Consider the following 18554-nt stretch of genomic DNA (forward strand, 5'->3'; position numbering starts at 1 on the left):
TATGGACATGGGGGCCTGTTGGAAGTAGGACTAGTGACCCCTCACACACCCCACCCACCACCACCACCCTCTCTATGGACATGGGGGCCTGTTGGAAGTTGTAGTTCCGACCCCTCACACACCCCACCCACCACCACCACCCTCTCTATGGACATGGGGGCCTGTTGGAAGTTGTAGTTCCGACCCCTCACACACCCCACCCACCACCACCACCCTCTCTATGGACATGGGGGCCTGTTGGAAGTTGTAGTTCAGACCCCTCACACACCCCACCCACCACCACCACCCTCTCTATGGACATGGGGGACTGTTGGAGTGCTTTAGAGGTTGGTGAGTATGTGGACTGCATGCAAGGCTGGGGTATGTGGGATGTGTCTTCAGAGTTGTGTGGCCCACACCGTGTTGTTGTGTTTGTGGTGGTTGGTTGGTACTTACCAGCCTCTTCTCCATCAGGGAGTCCATCGAGGGTGTCAGGGTGCAGGATGGTCAGCACCCTCTCCTCCCACTCGGTGTATGGTAGGGGTTCCGGGGGGGTTCCACCGCCGGTATGGTTGGCCCGGAGGAAGTTCTTGGCTCTTATAGACTTCACCCGGGTCTTCAGGTCATGCCACCGCCTCTGGATGTCACCCTTGGTTCGCGGAACGCTCCCGGAGGCATTGACCCTGGTCACGATGCGGTCCCACAGGCTGTTCTTCCGAGCTATGCTCGTCTGCTGCACGAGGGACCCGAAGATGTGGGGTTCCACACGAAGGATCTCTTCCACCATTACCTTGAGCTCGGTGTCGGAGAATTTGGGATTCTTTTTGGGTGCCATGGTGCTCGGGGGGGGTGTTTGTGTGGAGTGCGGAGGTGCTGGTGTGTGCTGTTTGGGTGTGGTGTGGTGGGTGTTTGTGTGAAGGGTGTCTTTGGGTGTGGTGTGGTGGGTGTTTGTGTGCAGGGTGTGTTTGGGTGTGGGTTATGTGTCTGAATCTAATAGTTTGCTGTAAGTCAAGTATTGGCTCCTGCTGTCAGCTATGCTGGGATGCAGAGGATTTCAGGAGTGGGTGGGAGTCATTTTATAGTCTGTGTGTTGGCCCTGTGTAAATGTTGATTGGCCGTCAGGTGATAGGTGGGTGTGTTGTAAGGTGTGGTCTATGCAGTTCTTGGGGGTGGGTACTTGTGTCTTGTGTTTGGTTTAGATGTGTCAGGTGGGTTGTCGTCCATTTTGCTGTGTTTGGTGATGGATTCTGTCGGTATGAATGCCATTTGAATGACTGTAGGGATGTTGGACTTCCGCTGTGGTGCCCCGTTTCTCATTGCATTGCTACCGCCGCGGACGTGGATCGCGGTGGCTACCGGGGTACTTGCGGAGTTATCCTGATTGCGGACACGGAAAGTACGCAGGTATCGCGGGGGAGGTTGTTGTTCTCCTGGTCATGTGCGTACGCGGCGGTCGGTGTTTTGTGGGTTCCGTCCGCATGCCGCGGAATCAGGTGTACTTCGACCGCCGCGGACGGGGATTGTTGTGCTCCGTCCGCCGCGGTCGGCGTTTCGGTCACATTTGATCCTAATCGCTTATGCGGTTTTTCCGCGGCCAGGTCCGGAGTATCTTGCCACCTTCCACGGCGGACGGAGCACGTTTCCGTCCGCGATCCTGATCGACCCCTTAGTTACAGACCCATTAAATGAACAAGTGCAATATGCACAAATAACACTTTGCCTTACATTGCACTGTTAAATTACCAGCACAACTTGTATTAAGTTGCAAAATGCAAGTGAAAAAAATATTTTTCAGGTAACTGTACGTTTAAGAAATCGTAGTTCAAATTTCCTGATAGGGCAAAGCATGTTAGTACCTTTATTATGTTCTTTAAGCGAAAAGTGGAATTAACTGGCAATTAATGTGTATCATTTTGTTTTCTTTGGAAAATCTGTAAAGTAATATACCTCCTCAAATTAAGTTAGCATCCACGGCTCTAGAATGGTTTTGCCAGCACTGAAAAAACTAAAGACTTCACAGTGCATGTTGCCTCAAGTGCTTACCCCTCACAATTTTAAATAGGCCAATTGTGTAATTGTCACAAAAACAACAGTAGGAAATCAAGGGATAATTTTATTAGAAAAAATATACTTCTTATTTCAGTATTTATGTTCCAAGCACCTGCATGAAAAAGTATTCAAAAAGGGATAGACAGATCAAAATGTACCCCATTTTAAAATCTTCGAAGACAGAAGAACTTTAATGCTGATGGTTGACAGGCTCAACATTCCAAAGTAATTATTCTAAGCCTCTGTAATGCGGTGTTGGCCTGGGTACAAAGGCAGCACAGTCACTTTGAAACCAAATGCATAATATTTGTGGATGCATTAAGCCTTTAGGTGAAGATGAGTACTGGAATAGTTTATCAAAAGGCATTATCCAGTAGTAGTAAAGAAAATTATTTATTTTTCCCATTTTCACGACAATTGGAATTTTTGTTCGACTCGCTTTCTTCTCTCAACTTCCTCAAAAGATCGTGTGGTCCTTTCCCTTCGAAGGATGATGGGTTTTTGTATGAGCCGCCAATCTTATCCCACAGTGTGAAGTACTGACCGTAGTTGTAATCAAAATATAAATGATGATCTGTATGGTGAGCAGAGCCGTTTATGACTTCCTTTAGGAATTTTGGGACACGATAATCACCATCATGAATTGACACTGTCCAGATATTGACAAATATGTACAGACCCAAGTACACAACCTTGTGCAAAGGGAAGATGAATGGGTATATGTGATAGGGTATACTTTGGAGGAAGCCATCAATTGGGTGGAACGCATGACTTGCAAACGGGGAAGCCACTTTCCAAACGTGGTGGGGCTTGTGAAGACGCTGCAAGAGGATACAAATATTGAAAATATCATTATAAAAAGGACAGAATCAGCAAGAAAGTAGCATTTCAGTATTGGTTTAAAAACATGCCCTATATCTGAGTTAACTATAGTGCAGATAGTGAAGATTAGATGAGTTTAAAGATTAAACCATACATGAATTTATGTGGGATACATATATATATATTTGCTTTTAGGCAATGTGTTTTGGATAAATAAATTCAGAGAAACTAACTTTAATGTACAGACGAATAAATTATTTTGCTAGCTACGTGATTTCTTTGATGAAATATAGATGCAAAATGTTGTCATCTTATGCAGGCCTATAAGCAATGGGGCATTAAGTATAGTCAAATGGAAAAAGAAATTAGAAAAATCAAGATGGCTACGATTTACAAAATTTTAATACTAAGAATTTGGAGATGCATCAAAAGAAATAAACTTTCAGGGATAAAGAACATTAATCAGTAAATTAATATAACTGTATTTCTGTTAGGAAATCCTGAGGGTGCCAAAAATTGTTAGGTTCACAATCGAACTACGAAGCCAAGTCCTCCCTGGACAGGAAACAAGCATCCTGGGACCAGGTTCGTGGTATCAGACAGGCTTGCTTGAATCCTGGGCACACCCAAGGCCACTTAGTGCAAACATAGCAAACAAAACAAGATGATGGACAGAGTGCTGAAACTTTTCAAACACTCACCCCCAGTCAAAAGATTTGAGTTAAATCCATCTTTCTTTTGCTCACTATGCCACCTCAATTTGGACCCATCCATATACAGATCAGTCTTGAATCTGATCCTCATGGGAACATTCCAGCCCAAACTGTCAGGCCAGGTCCTCCCTGAACCAGAACCACATGCAACTCATGACTAGTTTCTCGCTAGTTACTCTGCATCCTCCTTTTGATGAGTGTGACTACTATCATCTAACTGGGCTGCTGAGGATGGAATCTGGTGGCAACAACAGGTTATAGCAGCAGAACATTTTACTTGACACCTGAGAGGTAAAGCTACCTACTGTCCTTGCCTGTATTTTAAAATTAGTCTGCCAGTCTCTGGCAATCTAACCCTTTTCTCTTTCCACATGGGACATGGAAGCCTCTGGTGGATGTGTAACCTATGTGTGTAGAGACTGTAGATTGAGTATATCTCCTACATGTGGCTGTGGCTACACGGAAATTTAGTTTAATTTCCTGAAACCCAAGTGGTGACTAAGTCGGAAGTTGGAGAGAACATCAAACAGCAATGGGAATTGTAGGGCTCATCCAGGACATTCCTAATATCTTTTGTATGGGACTATGCACTGGGGTGTGGAGGAGAAGAGGCAGAGGGTCCTTCAGAAGTGTAGGGAAATTCTTCCACTATTCTTGATCCATTCTTTCCTCGAAGGGCTACCATCACAGGTTAACAAGTAGTTAAGTGTAGCAGCTTCTTCTTCTTCTTTAGTGCCCTTCTTTTGTTGTCTTCCCTGACAGGAGACTCGCTCCCTCACCCCACCTTCATGCTACACCACAAAGACAAAAAGTGAGGATGGATCAGTCTGGGAAGAATACGCAGTATACACGAATTGCCCAACACCAGTTCCATAACTCGACTTTTTGGCTACACAAATGCTTACATTCTTAGTATATAGATGGGATAGAAAATTCCAGCTAGTGGTGAGGTCTGGAGGATCAGGGCATGCTCGCAGTGAGTGAAACTGGAGTGCCTGTGACTTAGATCGCTCGTGAGAATGAACTTTGTGCTTGGTGGTCTTTCCTGCTAAAGAACCAGAGCACCTAGAAGTGAGGGGCACTGAGAGCATTTCAACTGCAATCCAGGGGTCTCAACTGATGAGCCTGAGTGCTGATGGCAGTGCTGTGCCAGGCAGGGAGACGTCCCCCACTGAATATATCTACGGATGCCTCACCATCAACTCTGGGGCCAGAGGTGGGCCTCTAGCTCTGTTTATGTGGTGGGTTTGTGCCTGAAATTTAACTTTGACTTCCATATTATTCTTAAATGGGGGGCTCGGAACTTAAGAACACCACGTTGACATTTCAGCCCATTACTGATTATCTTAAATCATACTGCTTAACCGGGAGCAGAATGGCAAACATTATTAACGTTTTGTACAGCTGGGATAGTATTCCTGATGTCAGGGAACAATAATATAATATAATTTAAGGGTGCTGTAACTTTCAAGGCACTTATTCATAGGTCTATACTCCATCTTGCCCCTACAGGCACAGGGCAAGGTCTCCATATTTGGAATAAATAGAAGAGAAATTAGGCACTCTTGAATTGTCCTATTTGTTTTTAGATAAAATGATTCTGAAAGTAATCCATCCGCTTTTTGGTATGGTGGCATTACTTTAGCAACAAAATCATTACCTAGGTTCCCTTTCACCATTGGCATCTGCAGGAAGACCCATGAGACCAATGGTGAATTTGGGACTGCTGATTGGTTTATGAAAGGAACTAGAAATCTTGTATTGTAACTAGAAAAATTATTTTAAGATCTTTGTTTGGCAAGGGTGTATTAGTAGCCATAAATGTTTTTTCAACCTGCTGGCAATGACCAAGAGGTTGAAAAATCCTAAAAAACGCATTCCGAAGTGAAATAGGCTTCTAGCCGGAACTATTTTGGCAAGAAATGCGGAGCCAATTATCATATGTATGTTGATTTAATATTTTGGAGTAAACAGCTGGTGTCTGTAATTCATCAGTTTCTTTCAGTATTTTCAAAGACACAAACAGGCTCTCCTCCAGCATTCCTCTCTCCAAGGAAGACAGACCTGAGAGGGGACGCCATTCCAAATGGCGATTATATAATGGTTTTCTCCTGGGAATAAATATAAATGTACAAATCTTAAAAAATTTCTTAGGTTTGCTTCATTGGTGGAAGTGTCTGAAATCTTAGGCCCTTATTCTGTGCCGGGAGGAGCTGTAGAATTGTGAATGCTACCCCGATAAAATCAGAGTTTTACTTGGTAGCGGGAAGGCAACCAGTAAACCCAATAGTGTTTCAGCGCACGTTTTTTCTCCAGTTGAGTGCAGGAGGCAAATGTGTGCAGGGTAGGGAACTGCATGTGTTCTGGACCCACACAGAATTTTACCCATCTCCAACAGTACCAGCTACCCAGAAATATTGGAAGGCAATTCTAGTCATATTTCTGAACTTTGGCCTCACGTAGGACTTTTGGCTATTGGTATTAACGTGACCTTTTTCTCATATTTTGCACATGTTTTGCAAAGTGATAGTCTTGTTCTCAATATGCTGTTGTTTACATGGGCAGACATTTTTATGAAACTGCCACATATGCTCACATGCAGAGTTTCAAAGTTAGCAATGCTCTATCAATTTTCACTAAAATAGTATCTAGGGGCTTTCTCAATTTGTGAAATGTACCTCTGGTCTGTAAGGTTGTTACCATTCAATAAACAATAAAATAGCACTGAAGGAAGCATTGAGCACTGTTAAGATGACAAATCACTAACACGACAAAACAGCAAATTACGGGGAACAGAATATTCATCCTATTTGCATGATTTACAAGAAAAATAATAACAGCTGTGGAAAATGCTTGAAAGACAGTGCTTACAGCACTGTAAAGGATCTAGCCCGGAATGGAATAATGATATGCAGGGGCGGATAGGTATTCACAGTGTATTTGAACCTAAACAACACAAACACTTGACTAACAACCATGAGGAAGGGTAGGGTGAAGAACAAGTGGGGAACCTCATGGGGGTTTAGTGGTAGCAAAGTAGGCATCAAGCGTATCCCACAAGGGTCTATGTTGGGATTTCCATAGTGAAGTGCGACATTGTCTGCCCCTCGTATGTGTGCAATCCATTTCAACCAAGATTTGAAAGGGGTGGTAGCAGTGTCCTGCCAGGTAGTTACTATAGACCTGCATGCAGCAGTTAATAGGATGTCCAATAATAGAGCATCATTGGATGAGCCCACCTGGGGGTCCAGAAAGTCCTTGATGAGAGAACTAAAGCCCCGAAAATCAAAGCTCCTACTTCAAAATACAGTAACTGAACGGCAGTGGAAAGGAAGGTGTGGTAAGTCACGGACTTCCTCTTTGCCGTCCAACGGATCCGATTGTCCTTTAGGGATAGTTTATGGAGTCCTGAGAGAGTCCAGTATGACCTGTGTAGAAGCTAGTATATGGTTTGGGGTAAGGCAGGGATGATTTTGTGGGAAACAATTGATTTCCAAATCAGAGACCATTCTTCTTAGGAAATGGATATATATTTGTTGCATTTACACTGTGAGGCAAGGTTTAAAAGTGTGAAGATAAATTGTAAGAGTTTGTAAAATTTTGACACCTTGTGGCCAGATTTGTTGGTTAGGTTGATAAGTGAAGGTAAGGAAGGATCTTGTAAGGAGGCTTTATGTTAGAAATAGGATTTCTGGTTGGCTAGGGCTTGTGCCTTAGTCAGGCAGAAATCATCACTCTAGTCAGGGCAAGGAGTTACACGAGCAGTCAGCTTATCCCAGAGGCAATGTGTAAAGCGTTTGCGCAATACACACACACAGGAGGAACACACTAGGCACACCACAAAAGAAACTCCACACAAGGTTATATAAAAAATAGCCTTTGTATTATCCTAAACACATTAGAATCATAATCACACAATATACACTGTGCCAACTGGCACCAGGTAGTAATTTACAGGGGATTATATACATGACAAGGCAAATCAGGCCACTGTCAGAACCATCACAAAACACGAGTAGTAAGAATACCACAACCAGTAACTACTGACAAAATACTGTACTGAGTGGAACCATATTATGCATAATTACATTAGGCATACATCACATCACATTAGGCATAAATCATGAACACCCTAATAAGGGTAGCCAGTAACTATTAGCTAGGACTGCCCCTGGCACAACACATTATGCCTAAACCTCATTAGTGCACCTTAGGAACTACAAGCAGTGTGCACCTGGTACAGTAGAATCACTGCTAGAAAAAGGATCACCACATATGTAAAACAGAACACAGTCACATTATGGCCCCTTTTAACATAGGGGTGGCCGTCAGGCTGACTGGCCTCAACTTCCGGGGTCCCTTCTGGTGTTCCCGCAATGCACTTGTCCCCTGAGGCAAGGTTCCCCAGCGGGGGCCCTGTTCTGGGCTCGCCCAGCAATGCCCTTCCCAAACGAGGTATAAGCTGAAATAATCAGCCGGTCATAGGGCCCCGCACCCAGCACCAATTTTCCAGGTGCTTCCGATCTGTTCAGCCGGATTGGGTCCTCCATCGAGGTTTCTCCTCCATCCGGGTTGCTGAACAGAAAAGACGGGTCACCCTGGAGCACAGACACTGACTTGATCTCCCTTCCCCCGAAAACAACCCTCAGCTGGTTCACACACAGGGCTGCCGGCCTCCTGGAGCGATCTCCCTTGCCCGGTCTGGCTGCATTTTGGTCGCTGCGGGATCGAGGGACAGCCTTCCTCGTCGGCTCTGCCTCTCTCCCACTCTGCCTGGGAGTTCCTCTCTGGGCTCCTCTGGACATGGCAACGCGGGGTAGGCTCTCGCAGCCTCAACAGACTGCCGACAACCAGCTAGAGAAGACACACGGGAGCCCCGCCCACAATCAGGCTCCCACAGAGCAAGACTTCCTCTACGGCCTCCACTCTCTGCCTCGTGGTTGGCTATTCTTTACACGTCAACCAACCCACAACCAGGCAATGGGCGCCTGGCTTCCTGGTTGCGTTGGTGGCTGCTTTCGTCGATTTCCAGCTTCCTTGTCAGCAATACGGAGCGAAGCCTCCGCAACTCCTTGGTGCAGGTATGGCTGCCCCACTCCCCAACACAGTCATGCATTGCTCACGGCACCACTCGAGGGGGAGGGGAGACTAGGCGATCTCCTCACGGCGCCAATGCAGACTGCACCCTGGAATGTTGAGCCCACTTCCAGGGCTCAAAGGCAAAACGTTAATCACTGCAAATCACTCTCCCTCAAGTCTGGGCAGTATCTTTCCTACGCAGAGTGCGCTTTTCAGGGCAATGGCCACCAGCTCCCCATCAGACAGGAGGTGTAATCCAGTGCTGCCACTCTCTAAGTTCAAGGTTACCAGGGAAGAGCTGGGTACAGGCAGGCCAGCACGTCAGGACCCCCAGGAAGCAGCATCTGGGTCCCACGGCGGTTCCTCCTGTTGCCCAGCAGTCCTTCGCCCCAGCACAGGTCCCAGCAAGCACAAAACACATGGGGTCACAGCCCTAATATTTATACTACATTCTTTCTTTGTTCTGCCCTAGGCATAGGTCTGAGGTAACCAGTCCCAACTGGTTCTGGGAGGTTTTGGAGTACTCTGTTTACAGGGCTCCTCTTCCCTTTTGTCAGGTGGGGGCTCGGTCATCAGACCACCACAGAGGGGTGGAACCAGCATTCACCCAGCAGGCACAGATCTATTCAGGGTCAGGGGACTACTCCTCCCACTACTCTAAATGCAGATCCCCTATTCAGCATAGCGCGGACTCACCCTGCCCTCCCTCGAGCCACACACACCTCACCAGCCCCTGTCACTCCAGAGTCAGACATGCAATCCACATCAGGCATGCAGACACTTAGCACATAGAAATGGCTACTTCTAAAAGTGGCATTTCTAAAATAGTGATAATAAATCTGCGCACGCCATTGCGCAGCATGTATCATTACTATTCCAACCATAACAAACTTGACCACACTGCTCCTCTCATATCAGGAATTACCACTAGAACACTTATCAGGGAATACCCAATAAATTCCTATGGGAGGGCAGCCTAACAGCAGTGAGAAACCAAAATGCCTGTTTGTCACTACCAGGACATGTCACACACTTAAGGTACATGTCCTACCTTTTACCTACAATGCAGCCTGCCCATAGTGCTAGCTAGGGCCTAACTTAGGGGTGACCGACATGCAGTAAAAGGGAGGTCACAGACACTTTAGGTGCCACGTCAAAGTAGTCAGTAAAACTGCGCGCACAGGCCCAGCAAAGGCCGAGGCCTGAGACAGGTTTGAAAGGCTACTTTGGTGGGTGGGCAATCAGCACTACAAGCCCACCAGTAGCATTCAATTTACCAGCCCCGGGTATCTGATATACCACTTTACAAGTGACTGACAGGTAAATTAAATTTGCCAAGCAGGTGTAGACCAATCTTACCATGTTTGCCACAGAGAGCACACGCACTTTACAATGGACAGCAGTGCTAAAGTTCCCAGAGTCCTAGAACCACCAACACCATGTCAGAAAAAAGGCTAGGAGGAAGGCGAAAGGTTCAGGGAATATCCTGCAAAAAGGGTCATGTCCAACATAACCCCTTCCAGCCAAAACGCAGGGTAGACCAATCACCACCTTGATGGGCTTCCCTGCCTTGGGCAACAGAACACCGACGCGGGCCCACAACTGCAGGGGCACACTCCAGTTCTGCCCCATTCTGAACCCATGAGGTTCTCTCTGTCAAAGCTCCCAGGACCAACTAAGCTACCCCACTGGTACACCTTAGTTGTCCGCGGCCAGGACCAGGCCCTAGGCCATCCAGATATCTCCGGTCCTTGCCCTCTCACAGAGCAGGGGGCAGTAGCCCTTGGCACATAGCAACCATTCTCCACTCTTCCTCCCATCAGTGCAGTTCTAAACTGCCACTGATCCTCCAACCTAGGGTCCGCACCCTCAGGCTGACCAGAAGTCACGGGCGAGGCTCTCCTCACCCCTACCTCTCCGTCTGGGGTTTCGCACTCTCCTCCTCGGAGAGGCACCCTCAGAACACAACTCTCCCACCAGTTCAGGACCCGATTCCTGCAAATGTTCTCCCAACATAGGATCTAAACCCACAGGTTGCACGGGGGTCAGAGGCGAGGGATCCCTCCCTCTGCACCCCCTTCCAGAGTTCTGCACCCTCCCACCTGGAGTGTTATCCCTAGAAGACAAAACGGTAGGGACACTGATTACAGATGTCCTTCCCTCCAGGCCCGGCAGAAACTGAACCTGGCCTCCCATCCCAGGGACTAAACCCTGTAGTTGAACCGGGGTCAGAGGCAAGGAATGCCTCCCTCTACGCCCCTTCCAGAGTTCTGCACCCTCCCACCTGGAGTGGTACCCCTAGAAGACAAACCGGTTAGGACACTGGTTACAGATGTCCTTCCCTCCAGGTCCGGCAGAACCTGGCCTCCCAACTCAGGGACTAAACCCTGCGGTTGAGTAATTGCCTGGCACATCAGGACTTCTGGGGGCGCACACAGCTTCAATCCCAGGTTAACACATGACTCATGTGTTGTGTGACAGTCTGCCTGGCGCAGATCTCCCGATCCCTGTCCATCTCACAGTGCGCGAAGATCCCCCGGGACAGAAGTGGTGTCACCATTTTCAGTCCTTGGAGGCTCAGCCCTTAAGGCTGGCCCCTAACCCACTGGTTCTTCCACTGGGGAACACATCCCCCTCTAACCCCTCAATCTGGACGTCTGCACCCTCCACTTAGGAGTGGTAGTGCCAGACACCAGAACCACAGGAGCTCAGTTTACAGACGTTCCAGGTTCTCCTGACACTAGGAGATCCACCTCAAATGGCCTACTAGTACAGCCTAGGCCCACAACCTGGTGTTCCCTTAGGGAACCCTCCAGGCCCTGAGACTGGGGTTTGGGCACCTTGGGACACAGCCCACACTCACTCCTTCTCAGCTGAGACAGGCCGTGAGCCCCTACCCCCCTCCCACTAAACCGGGACCTAGCTGGGCTACTTTTAACCTCTCCCACCACACAGGTCGGGAAGATACCTGAGCCACATCTTTTAGGATCACTCCCAAATGCCTCTTGAGACCCTCTGGCACTCACCCAGAGGCCTGCCTCCCGTGCAAGCTCTCTGGGATCAGAGAACTCACACTCCAACAGGTGTTGGCGTAACCCCAGAAAACAATTACTGAACATGTGCTCTCTGACAAACAGATTGAACAGCCCTTCAAAATCATTTCCCGTGTTATACATCACCCAACCTTCCAGAGCATCACAACACTCATCCACAAATTCCCCCCCAGAATGGTGAGACAGTTTCCTACTGCCCCTGAACCTGAAACTATACCCTTCAGGTGTGACACCCTCTTCCTGGAAACAAGGTACCATACTCTGGGCTCTGTGAGTGGACGCTTCCACACTGGACACTATTGCTGCCACCACTGGACCCCGCCCTCACTAGTGAATCCAGACAACTACTGAACGCACTGAACTAGGTGGCAGCTGGTTCGCGGATGCGCGGTGCTCGTGGGCTCGCTGATTATTTTACTGTGCCGAATTTTAAAAACTGTTACTTTTTGGTATTCTCTTACCTGGCTGCTGCTTCCTAACTACCATCACCGCTCCCCTAGCCCCGGTCCGACACGGCTGTGTGCAGCTTGATCCAGAGGGCTGACGGGGTTGCGGCCGCCATCTTGGAGGGGCAGACCAGTTCCTAGGGCAGCGCTCTAGTTTCTCAGCTCCCAGGCCTCAAAAGCGACGCCCCATGCGCACGCGCAGCGGACGCATTGAACCTAGTGGCAGCTGGTTGGCGGATGCTGCGGTGCTCGTGGGCTCGCTGATTATTTTACTTTGCCGAATTTTAAAAACTGTAACTTTTTGGTATTCTCTTACCTGGCTGCTGCTTCCTAACTACCATCACCGCTCCCCTAGCCCCGGTCCAGCACGGCTGTGTGCCGCTTGATCCGGAGGGCTGACGGGGTTGCGGCCGCCATCTTGGAGGGGCAGACCAGTTCCTAGGGCAGCGCTCTAGTTTCTACGCTCACAGGCCTCATAAGCGACGCCTCATGCGCACGCGCAGCGGACGCATTGAACCTGGTGGCAGCTGGTTCGCGGATGCTGCGGTGCTCGTGGGCTCGCTGATTATTTTACTTTGCCGAATTTTTAAAACTGTAACTTTTTGGTATTCTCTTACCTGTCTGCTGCTTCCTAACTACCATCACCGCTCCCCTAGCCCCGGTCCGGCACGGCTGTGTGCCGCTTGATCCGGAGGGCTGACGGGGTTGCGGCCACCATCTTGGAGGGGCAGACCAGTTCCTAGGGCAGCGCTCTATTTTCTAAGCTCCCAGGCCTCATAAGCGACGCCACATGCGCACACGCAGCGGACGCGTGCCAAAGGCAAGCCCATCTGCGCCCGTCTGCGGCCGGCCGGGGCAAGGGGCACCTTATTATGCCCAATTTTTATCCTATTCCTCTGACGAACTCCACGTTTACCAAAACTATGGTTCTCTTAGTGCTACCGCAGTGTCCACCATCTTCAACCTCGGCCTCACCCGGCCCCAGTCTGTCCCCCTCACCGCCCCCACCTGCCCTCCCACCTTACCCTTGCCCCACCCCTCATCAGAACCTGACCAGCCCTTAAGTCCAGGAGTCGCTAGTTCGGCTTATCTCTTAAACACTATATCTGCCGTGAAACATCAACTAGAACTCTTTGACTTTCTGGATTGCCAGAAACCGGATTTGTTATTTTTGACGGAAACCTGGTTCTGTCCTGATTCCCTTCCTAACATCCTGGGATCACTTCCCTCCACTTACTATGCCCTACGGGCCGACCGACCACTGGGCAGAGCAGGTGGAGGAGTTGCTTTGATCGTCCGGTCGGACTTTCATTTTCAAATCCTCTCCTGTCCGGTTATTAAGGGAACTGAGTGCTAGGTGATGCGCTTAGCGTCATTTCAAACCCCCATTACCTGCGTCCTTGTTTACCGTCCTCCTGGCCACGCCCCTCACTTTCTAACTGAGTTTGAGGAGCTACTGGCCACGTTAACAGTTAACAACTCTTCTGTTTTGGTCCTTGGAGACTTTAACTTTTGGCCCTCTGATCCCGCAGAAGATGCAGCATCTAGGAATTTTACAGACTCCCTCCTTAGTCTAAATTTTATCTCTCACGTATCCGCCCCCACTCATTCAAAGGGCCACGCTCTAGATCAAATCTGGTCCTTGAATATTCCGGTTTCCCCCTCCATCATTACACCTTGTTTGTGGTCCGATCACTTCTTGATCTCGTTTACCTTAGACCTTCACCGACCCAAACGCCCAGCCCTTCCCAGGAACATCTGGGCCCGCAACTGGAACAAGGCCGATATTCCTGCCCTATGTCTCACTTTTCAGAATTCTTACCCAGCCTTGGAGGAACTCTCCCCGTCATCTCAGGTCACCACTATTAACGACTGGCTTCCAGGTCCTGTAATCAGGTAGCTCCCCTGAAACGCGTTACTGTGAAACGCACCCACAATGTGAACAAATGGTTCACTGATGAACTCAAGGGAAAGAAGCTAGCTGCCCGCCAGGCGGAACGCGCATGGAGGCGCTCTTACTGCCCAATTTTAAAAGCTCACTATTCACTCCTGCTCAATGTATACAAAAAGGCAATTCTCTCAGCCAAGACCGACTACTTTTCCGACAAAATACTTTCATCAGGAAACCAGTCCAGAGAAATTTTCTCCACCGTACATGAGCTGGCCCTGTCAGACAGAACCTCCCTAAAACCTTCCCCCTCTCAAGCCCTCTGTGATTCCCTAAACAACTACTTTGTGGAGAAAATCGCAGTCATTAAAGCCAACATACCCCCACACCACCCCCCCCCCCCACTCCCCCAGGCCCCTGAACCCCCTCCCAACAGGTTCTATCTAGACTACATCCCTCAACTGACTGGAGAGACTCTATCTTCTCTAGCGGTGAAAGTCAAATCTGGCTCCCCTTCAGATGTTTGTCCAGCGCCCATATTGAGAGAAATCTTTCGGGCCTGCCCTTCTCCTCCCTTGACTTTTCTGAACGATTCTCTTGAGATCGGTATAGTCCCGAAATCTCATAAATCAGCCACAATCATTCCCCTTCTGAAAAAACCCAGGGCTGACCCTGCATCCTTGACTAATTACCGTCCCATCTCCCTCCTCCCTTACCTGGGAAAAATCTTGGAGTGCCACGTCGCCGCTGTCCTCAGCTCATTTGTGGAGGACAGCGGCTACCTGGCCTCCTGTCAGGCTGGATTCCGCCCTCGCCATTCTACCGAGAAGGTTGTGGTTTTGGTCCTGGACAGCCTCAGGGAGGGAATGGACGGGGGCCATCCTCAGGCCTTGGTCCTCCTTGATTTGTCCGCTGCCTTTGACATGGTTGACCACTCCATCCTTCTCACCCGTGTCAGGGCAGGGGGCATCAGGGGGCCTCCCCAGGCTTGGCTCACCTCCTTCCTCAGGGACCGTACCAGGCCGTCCATCTTGAAGGGCCTTCTTCTCCCCCACGTAAGGTGCAGTGTGGTGTTCCCCAAGGTTCTTCCCTCTCTCCTCTCTTATTTAATCTCTACATTTTCCCTCTTATCTTCGCTCTACAGCAACTGGAGGTCACCGTCTTTAACTATGCGGATGACCTCCAGCTGATCTTTAACCTTTCACACTCTCCTGAATCTATCTTTAATTTCCAATCAATCATGATTTTCATCAGGGACTGGATGAACTTCAACCACCTTAAACTCAACCCAGACAAAACCGAGTTGGTTTTGACCGGTGGTGCATCCAGTCCCTGGACTTCTATGTTTTGGCCCCTTTCACTTGGTTCCTCCCCTTCACCTTCTTATTCTGTTAAAACACTTGGGATCACGTTAAATCAGAATCTAACTGTGCACACTCAGATCAGTATGGTGGTGTCCTCCTGCTTTTTCACTCTTCGCACTATCAGGAAAATCTCTAGATTTTTCTCTCTTCCCGCTCTCAAACTCATCGTGATGGCAATGGTCTTATCACGGTTGGACTACGGAAACATCCTGTACAACGGCGTCCCAGCTTATGCTCTTCGATGCCTACAGCTGGTACAGAACCAGGCGGCACGCCTTATTTATGGCCTCCCTAAATTCCACCATGCCACCCCTGTACTAAAGAACTTGCACTGGTTGCCCATTAGGGAGAGGGCTCTTTTCAAACTGGGCTGCACTGCGTTCCAGGCCCGAGCTGGAACTGCCCCAGCCTTCATAAATTCGGCAATCTCCAGCTATACACCTGCTAGAGAGCTCCGCTCCTCTTCCCAGTCCCTTCTCTCCGTCCCTCGCTTCAGGAAGATGAGGATGGGGGGGTGAAGTTTGCCCTACCTTTTGGAACTCCCTCCCTCCCAATGTCCGATCTGCTCCCACTTTATTCTGACTTCTGTAAGGCCTTAAAAACCTACCTCTTCCTGCAAGCATTCCCAGCCTAGTCCTTCCACAGCTGTTATTTGGGTTCAATAAGTCCTTAGCGCCAAGAAACCGCTAGGTAAAAGCTCGCTCTACAAATGTTTTTAAATTCAAAATTCAACTAAAGCTGCACTCAGGGGATAGCCTACCCTCCCAAGCTAGTTTCTCTCTGCCAAAGGCCCTCTCTGCCTCCGCCATCCTCTCCTGCGCTAAGACCCTCTCAGTACTTAGCATTTTCTCTTCAAGGACCAACGCCTTGAGACTCAACTCCAGGGCCAACAAGGCCTTTTTCTCCTCCAAAAACAACTGTGCCATCTCCTTGGCATACTCCGACTGGAAAGTGTCCAAAGCCAGCTGATGCTCCCTTTCTTCTCTCCTATCTACCCACTCCTTTGGGGACAGGGAAAGGGATGGGGCACAGCCCCCGGCACTGGACCCAGCAAGGGACTCCCTATTTATGGGGTCCTCACTACCTACTGGTGTCCCTGCCCTGTCATTTTCTTCCTACTCTTCAGGACCACCCTGAGACCCACCACCCTCATGGTGTGCGGCCTGGGCACTCTCCCACTCAGAGTCCTCACGTCTCCATGTATCCTGTTGCCTTTGTAGCAGGGCTTCTCTAAAGAATAGCTGAGGGTCTTTCCCACTCACAGCTAAGCCTCCCACATCACAGAACCCCCCTTAGCTCCTCTAGACTGTAGTTCAACAGCAACATATCATGTGTGTTAAAGGCAGGTTCCATTCTGGCAAGGCACTTAAACCCACACAAGTGCAACACAAGACTCCTATGCGTAAGATCTGAAACAAATGTACACAATTTGAAAATGACACTTTTCGGAGAAAAAATAATCAGGAAAAATAATCCCATTAGGCATACATCACATCACATTGGGCATAAATCATGAACATCATAATAAGGGTAGCCAGGAACTATTAGCTAGGACTGCCCCTGGCACAATACATTATGCCTAAACTTCATTAGTGCACCTAAGGAACTACTAGCAGTGTACATCTGGTACAGTAGAATCACTGCTAGAAAAAGGATCACCACATATGTAAAACAGAACAGTCACATTATGCCCCCTTTTAACATGGAGGCGACCGTCAGGTCGACTGGCCTCAACTTCGGACGACCCTCCTGGCATTCCCTCAATGCTCTTGTCCCCTGAGTCAAGGTTTCACAGCGGGGGCCCAGCCGGGGCTCGCCCACAATATCCTTCCCAAACGAGGTATAAGCTGAACTAATCAGTCGGTCATACCAAGTCCAACACTTTAGAATTAGATACACAGGACTTAAGCTTAAGAAAATCGTAAAACTCTATGTCCTCAAGTTTAGAATAGTTATGCCGTTCTTTGAAAGTCAGCAGGTACTTTTTTGAGCCTAATTGTTTCAAGAAGTGGATGCCTTTGGAGGACCATGATTTCCAAAAAGAATGAATTGCCATCAATCTTGAATAATGGATTATTCCACAGTGAGGTCAGGTCAACCCATTTTATTGAGATGTCAAGAAGCTTGTCTAGTTTAAACAAGGCCTTTTCGGTATTTTTAAATATGTATTTGACTGGCAGTGATGGCATAATTTTAGTGGGTAGTAGATTGCTGGGGTGTGAGCTTTCCAAAATCCCTTTTTTCGACCAAAGGCCAGGCTGGGGTGTATTCTAGCAGTGAAGAGAACCACACGGAGCCCTGTTTAATAAAGGAATGCAGTTTGGTTGTTTCTAAAATGTGCCATATTTATTCTACCTAACTTTATGGGAAGACAAAGCTTCTTAATTGACATTCTGGGACATTTATTTTGCCAAATAAAGTTTCCTAGCATTTCGTCCAGTTTGTCATGAAATTCATCTGAAAGAGTTTGAAGAAGCATACAAATGCAGACAATTAAGAGGCTGCCAGCCTCTTAATTGTCTTGATATGTCTCCACCAGCTAATGAATTTAAGGTTCCAACTATCTAATAGGTCTTGAGTTTTGAGTAGTCTTTGTTCCATTATGCTTTAGGGTATCTATCAGATCTGATCCGACCTCTATCCCCAAATATTTCAGATGATGTGATTGCCAAGCTAGGGACAAGTCTTCAAGAACATACATTATTCAGTCATTTGACTTCTGATGTATCTCTATTAGGACTGTAACCTGCTACTAGGGCTTAGTCGTCTATTGTATTTATGAGAGCTTTTATAAAGGAGCCAGCATTTTCTGTCATAATCAGGATATCATCCACGTATGCTGCTACCTTAACTGTGAAGTCCCTGAAAGCGACATCAGAAATTAAAATATTATTCTGGATATTGTGTATCAGTGGATCTAGAGCTAGGCTGAATAGAGAGCGGAAGAGAGGGTATGCTTGTCTCGCCCCCTTCTCTTATTTAAATGGGGGAAGAAGTAAGTCCTCTCTCCCTCACTCTAGCATGGGGATTACTGTAGAGAGCCATAATCATTTTGATAAAGATTTACCCTAGGTTGAATTTGATCAAGGTTTTTTGGAGCCATGAAACTTTATCGAAAGCCTTTTCGGCGTCAAGAGTAATGACAACAGTTTCTGAAGGTG

General features: G+C 48.1%; 1 protein-coding gene across 1 annotated transcript in view; it reads right to left on the reverse strand.

Annotated features, from left to right (window-relative positions):
- The window catches only part of SC5D (sterol-C5-desaturase), a 53376-nt gene that overhangs the window by 11909 nt on the left and 22913 nt on the right, over positions 1 to 18554 (reverse strand). The window contains exon 5 of the mRNA XM_086957166.1: positions 1643 to 2849. Coding sequence (XP_086813292.1) covers positions 2418 to 2849 — 432 coding nt within the window. The 3' untranslated portion in view covers positions 1643 to 2417. The remainder of the gene's footprint in view (positions 1 to 1642; positions 2850 to 18554) is intronic.

The sequence above is a fragment of the Lissotriton vulgaris genome, chromosome 2_1, assembly GCF_964263255.1.
Source record: "Lissotriton vulgaris chromosome 2_1, aLisVul1.2, whole genome shotgun sequence".
Lineage (NCBI taxonomy): Eukaryota > Metazoa > Chordata > Amphibia > Caudata > Salamandridae > Lissotriton > Lissotriton vulgaris.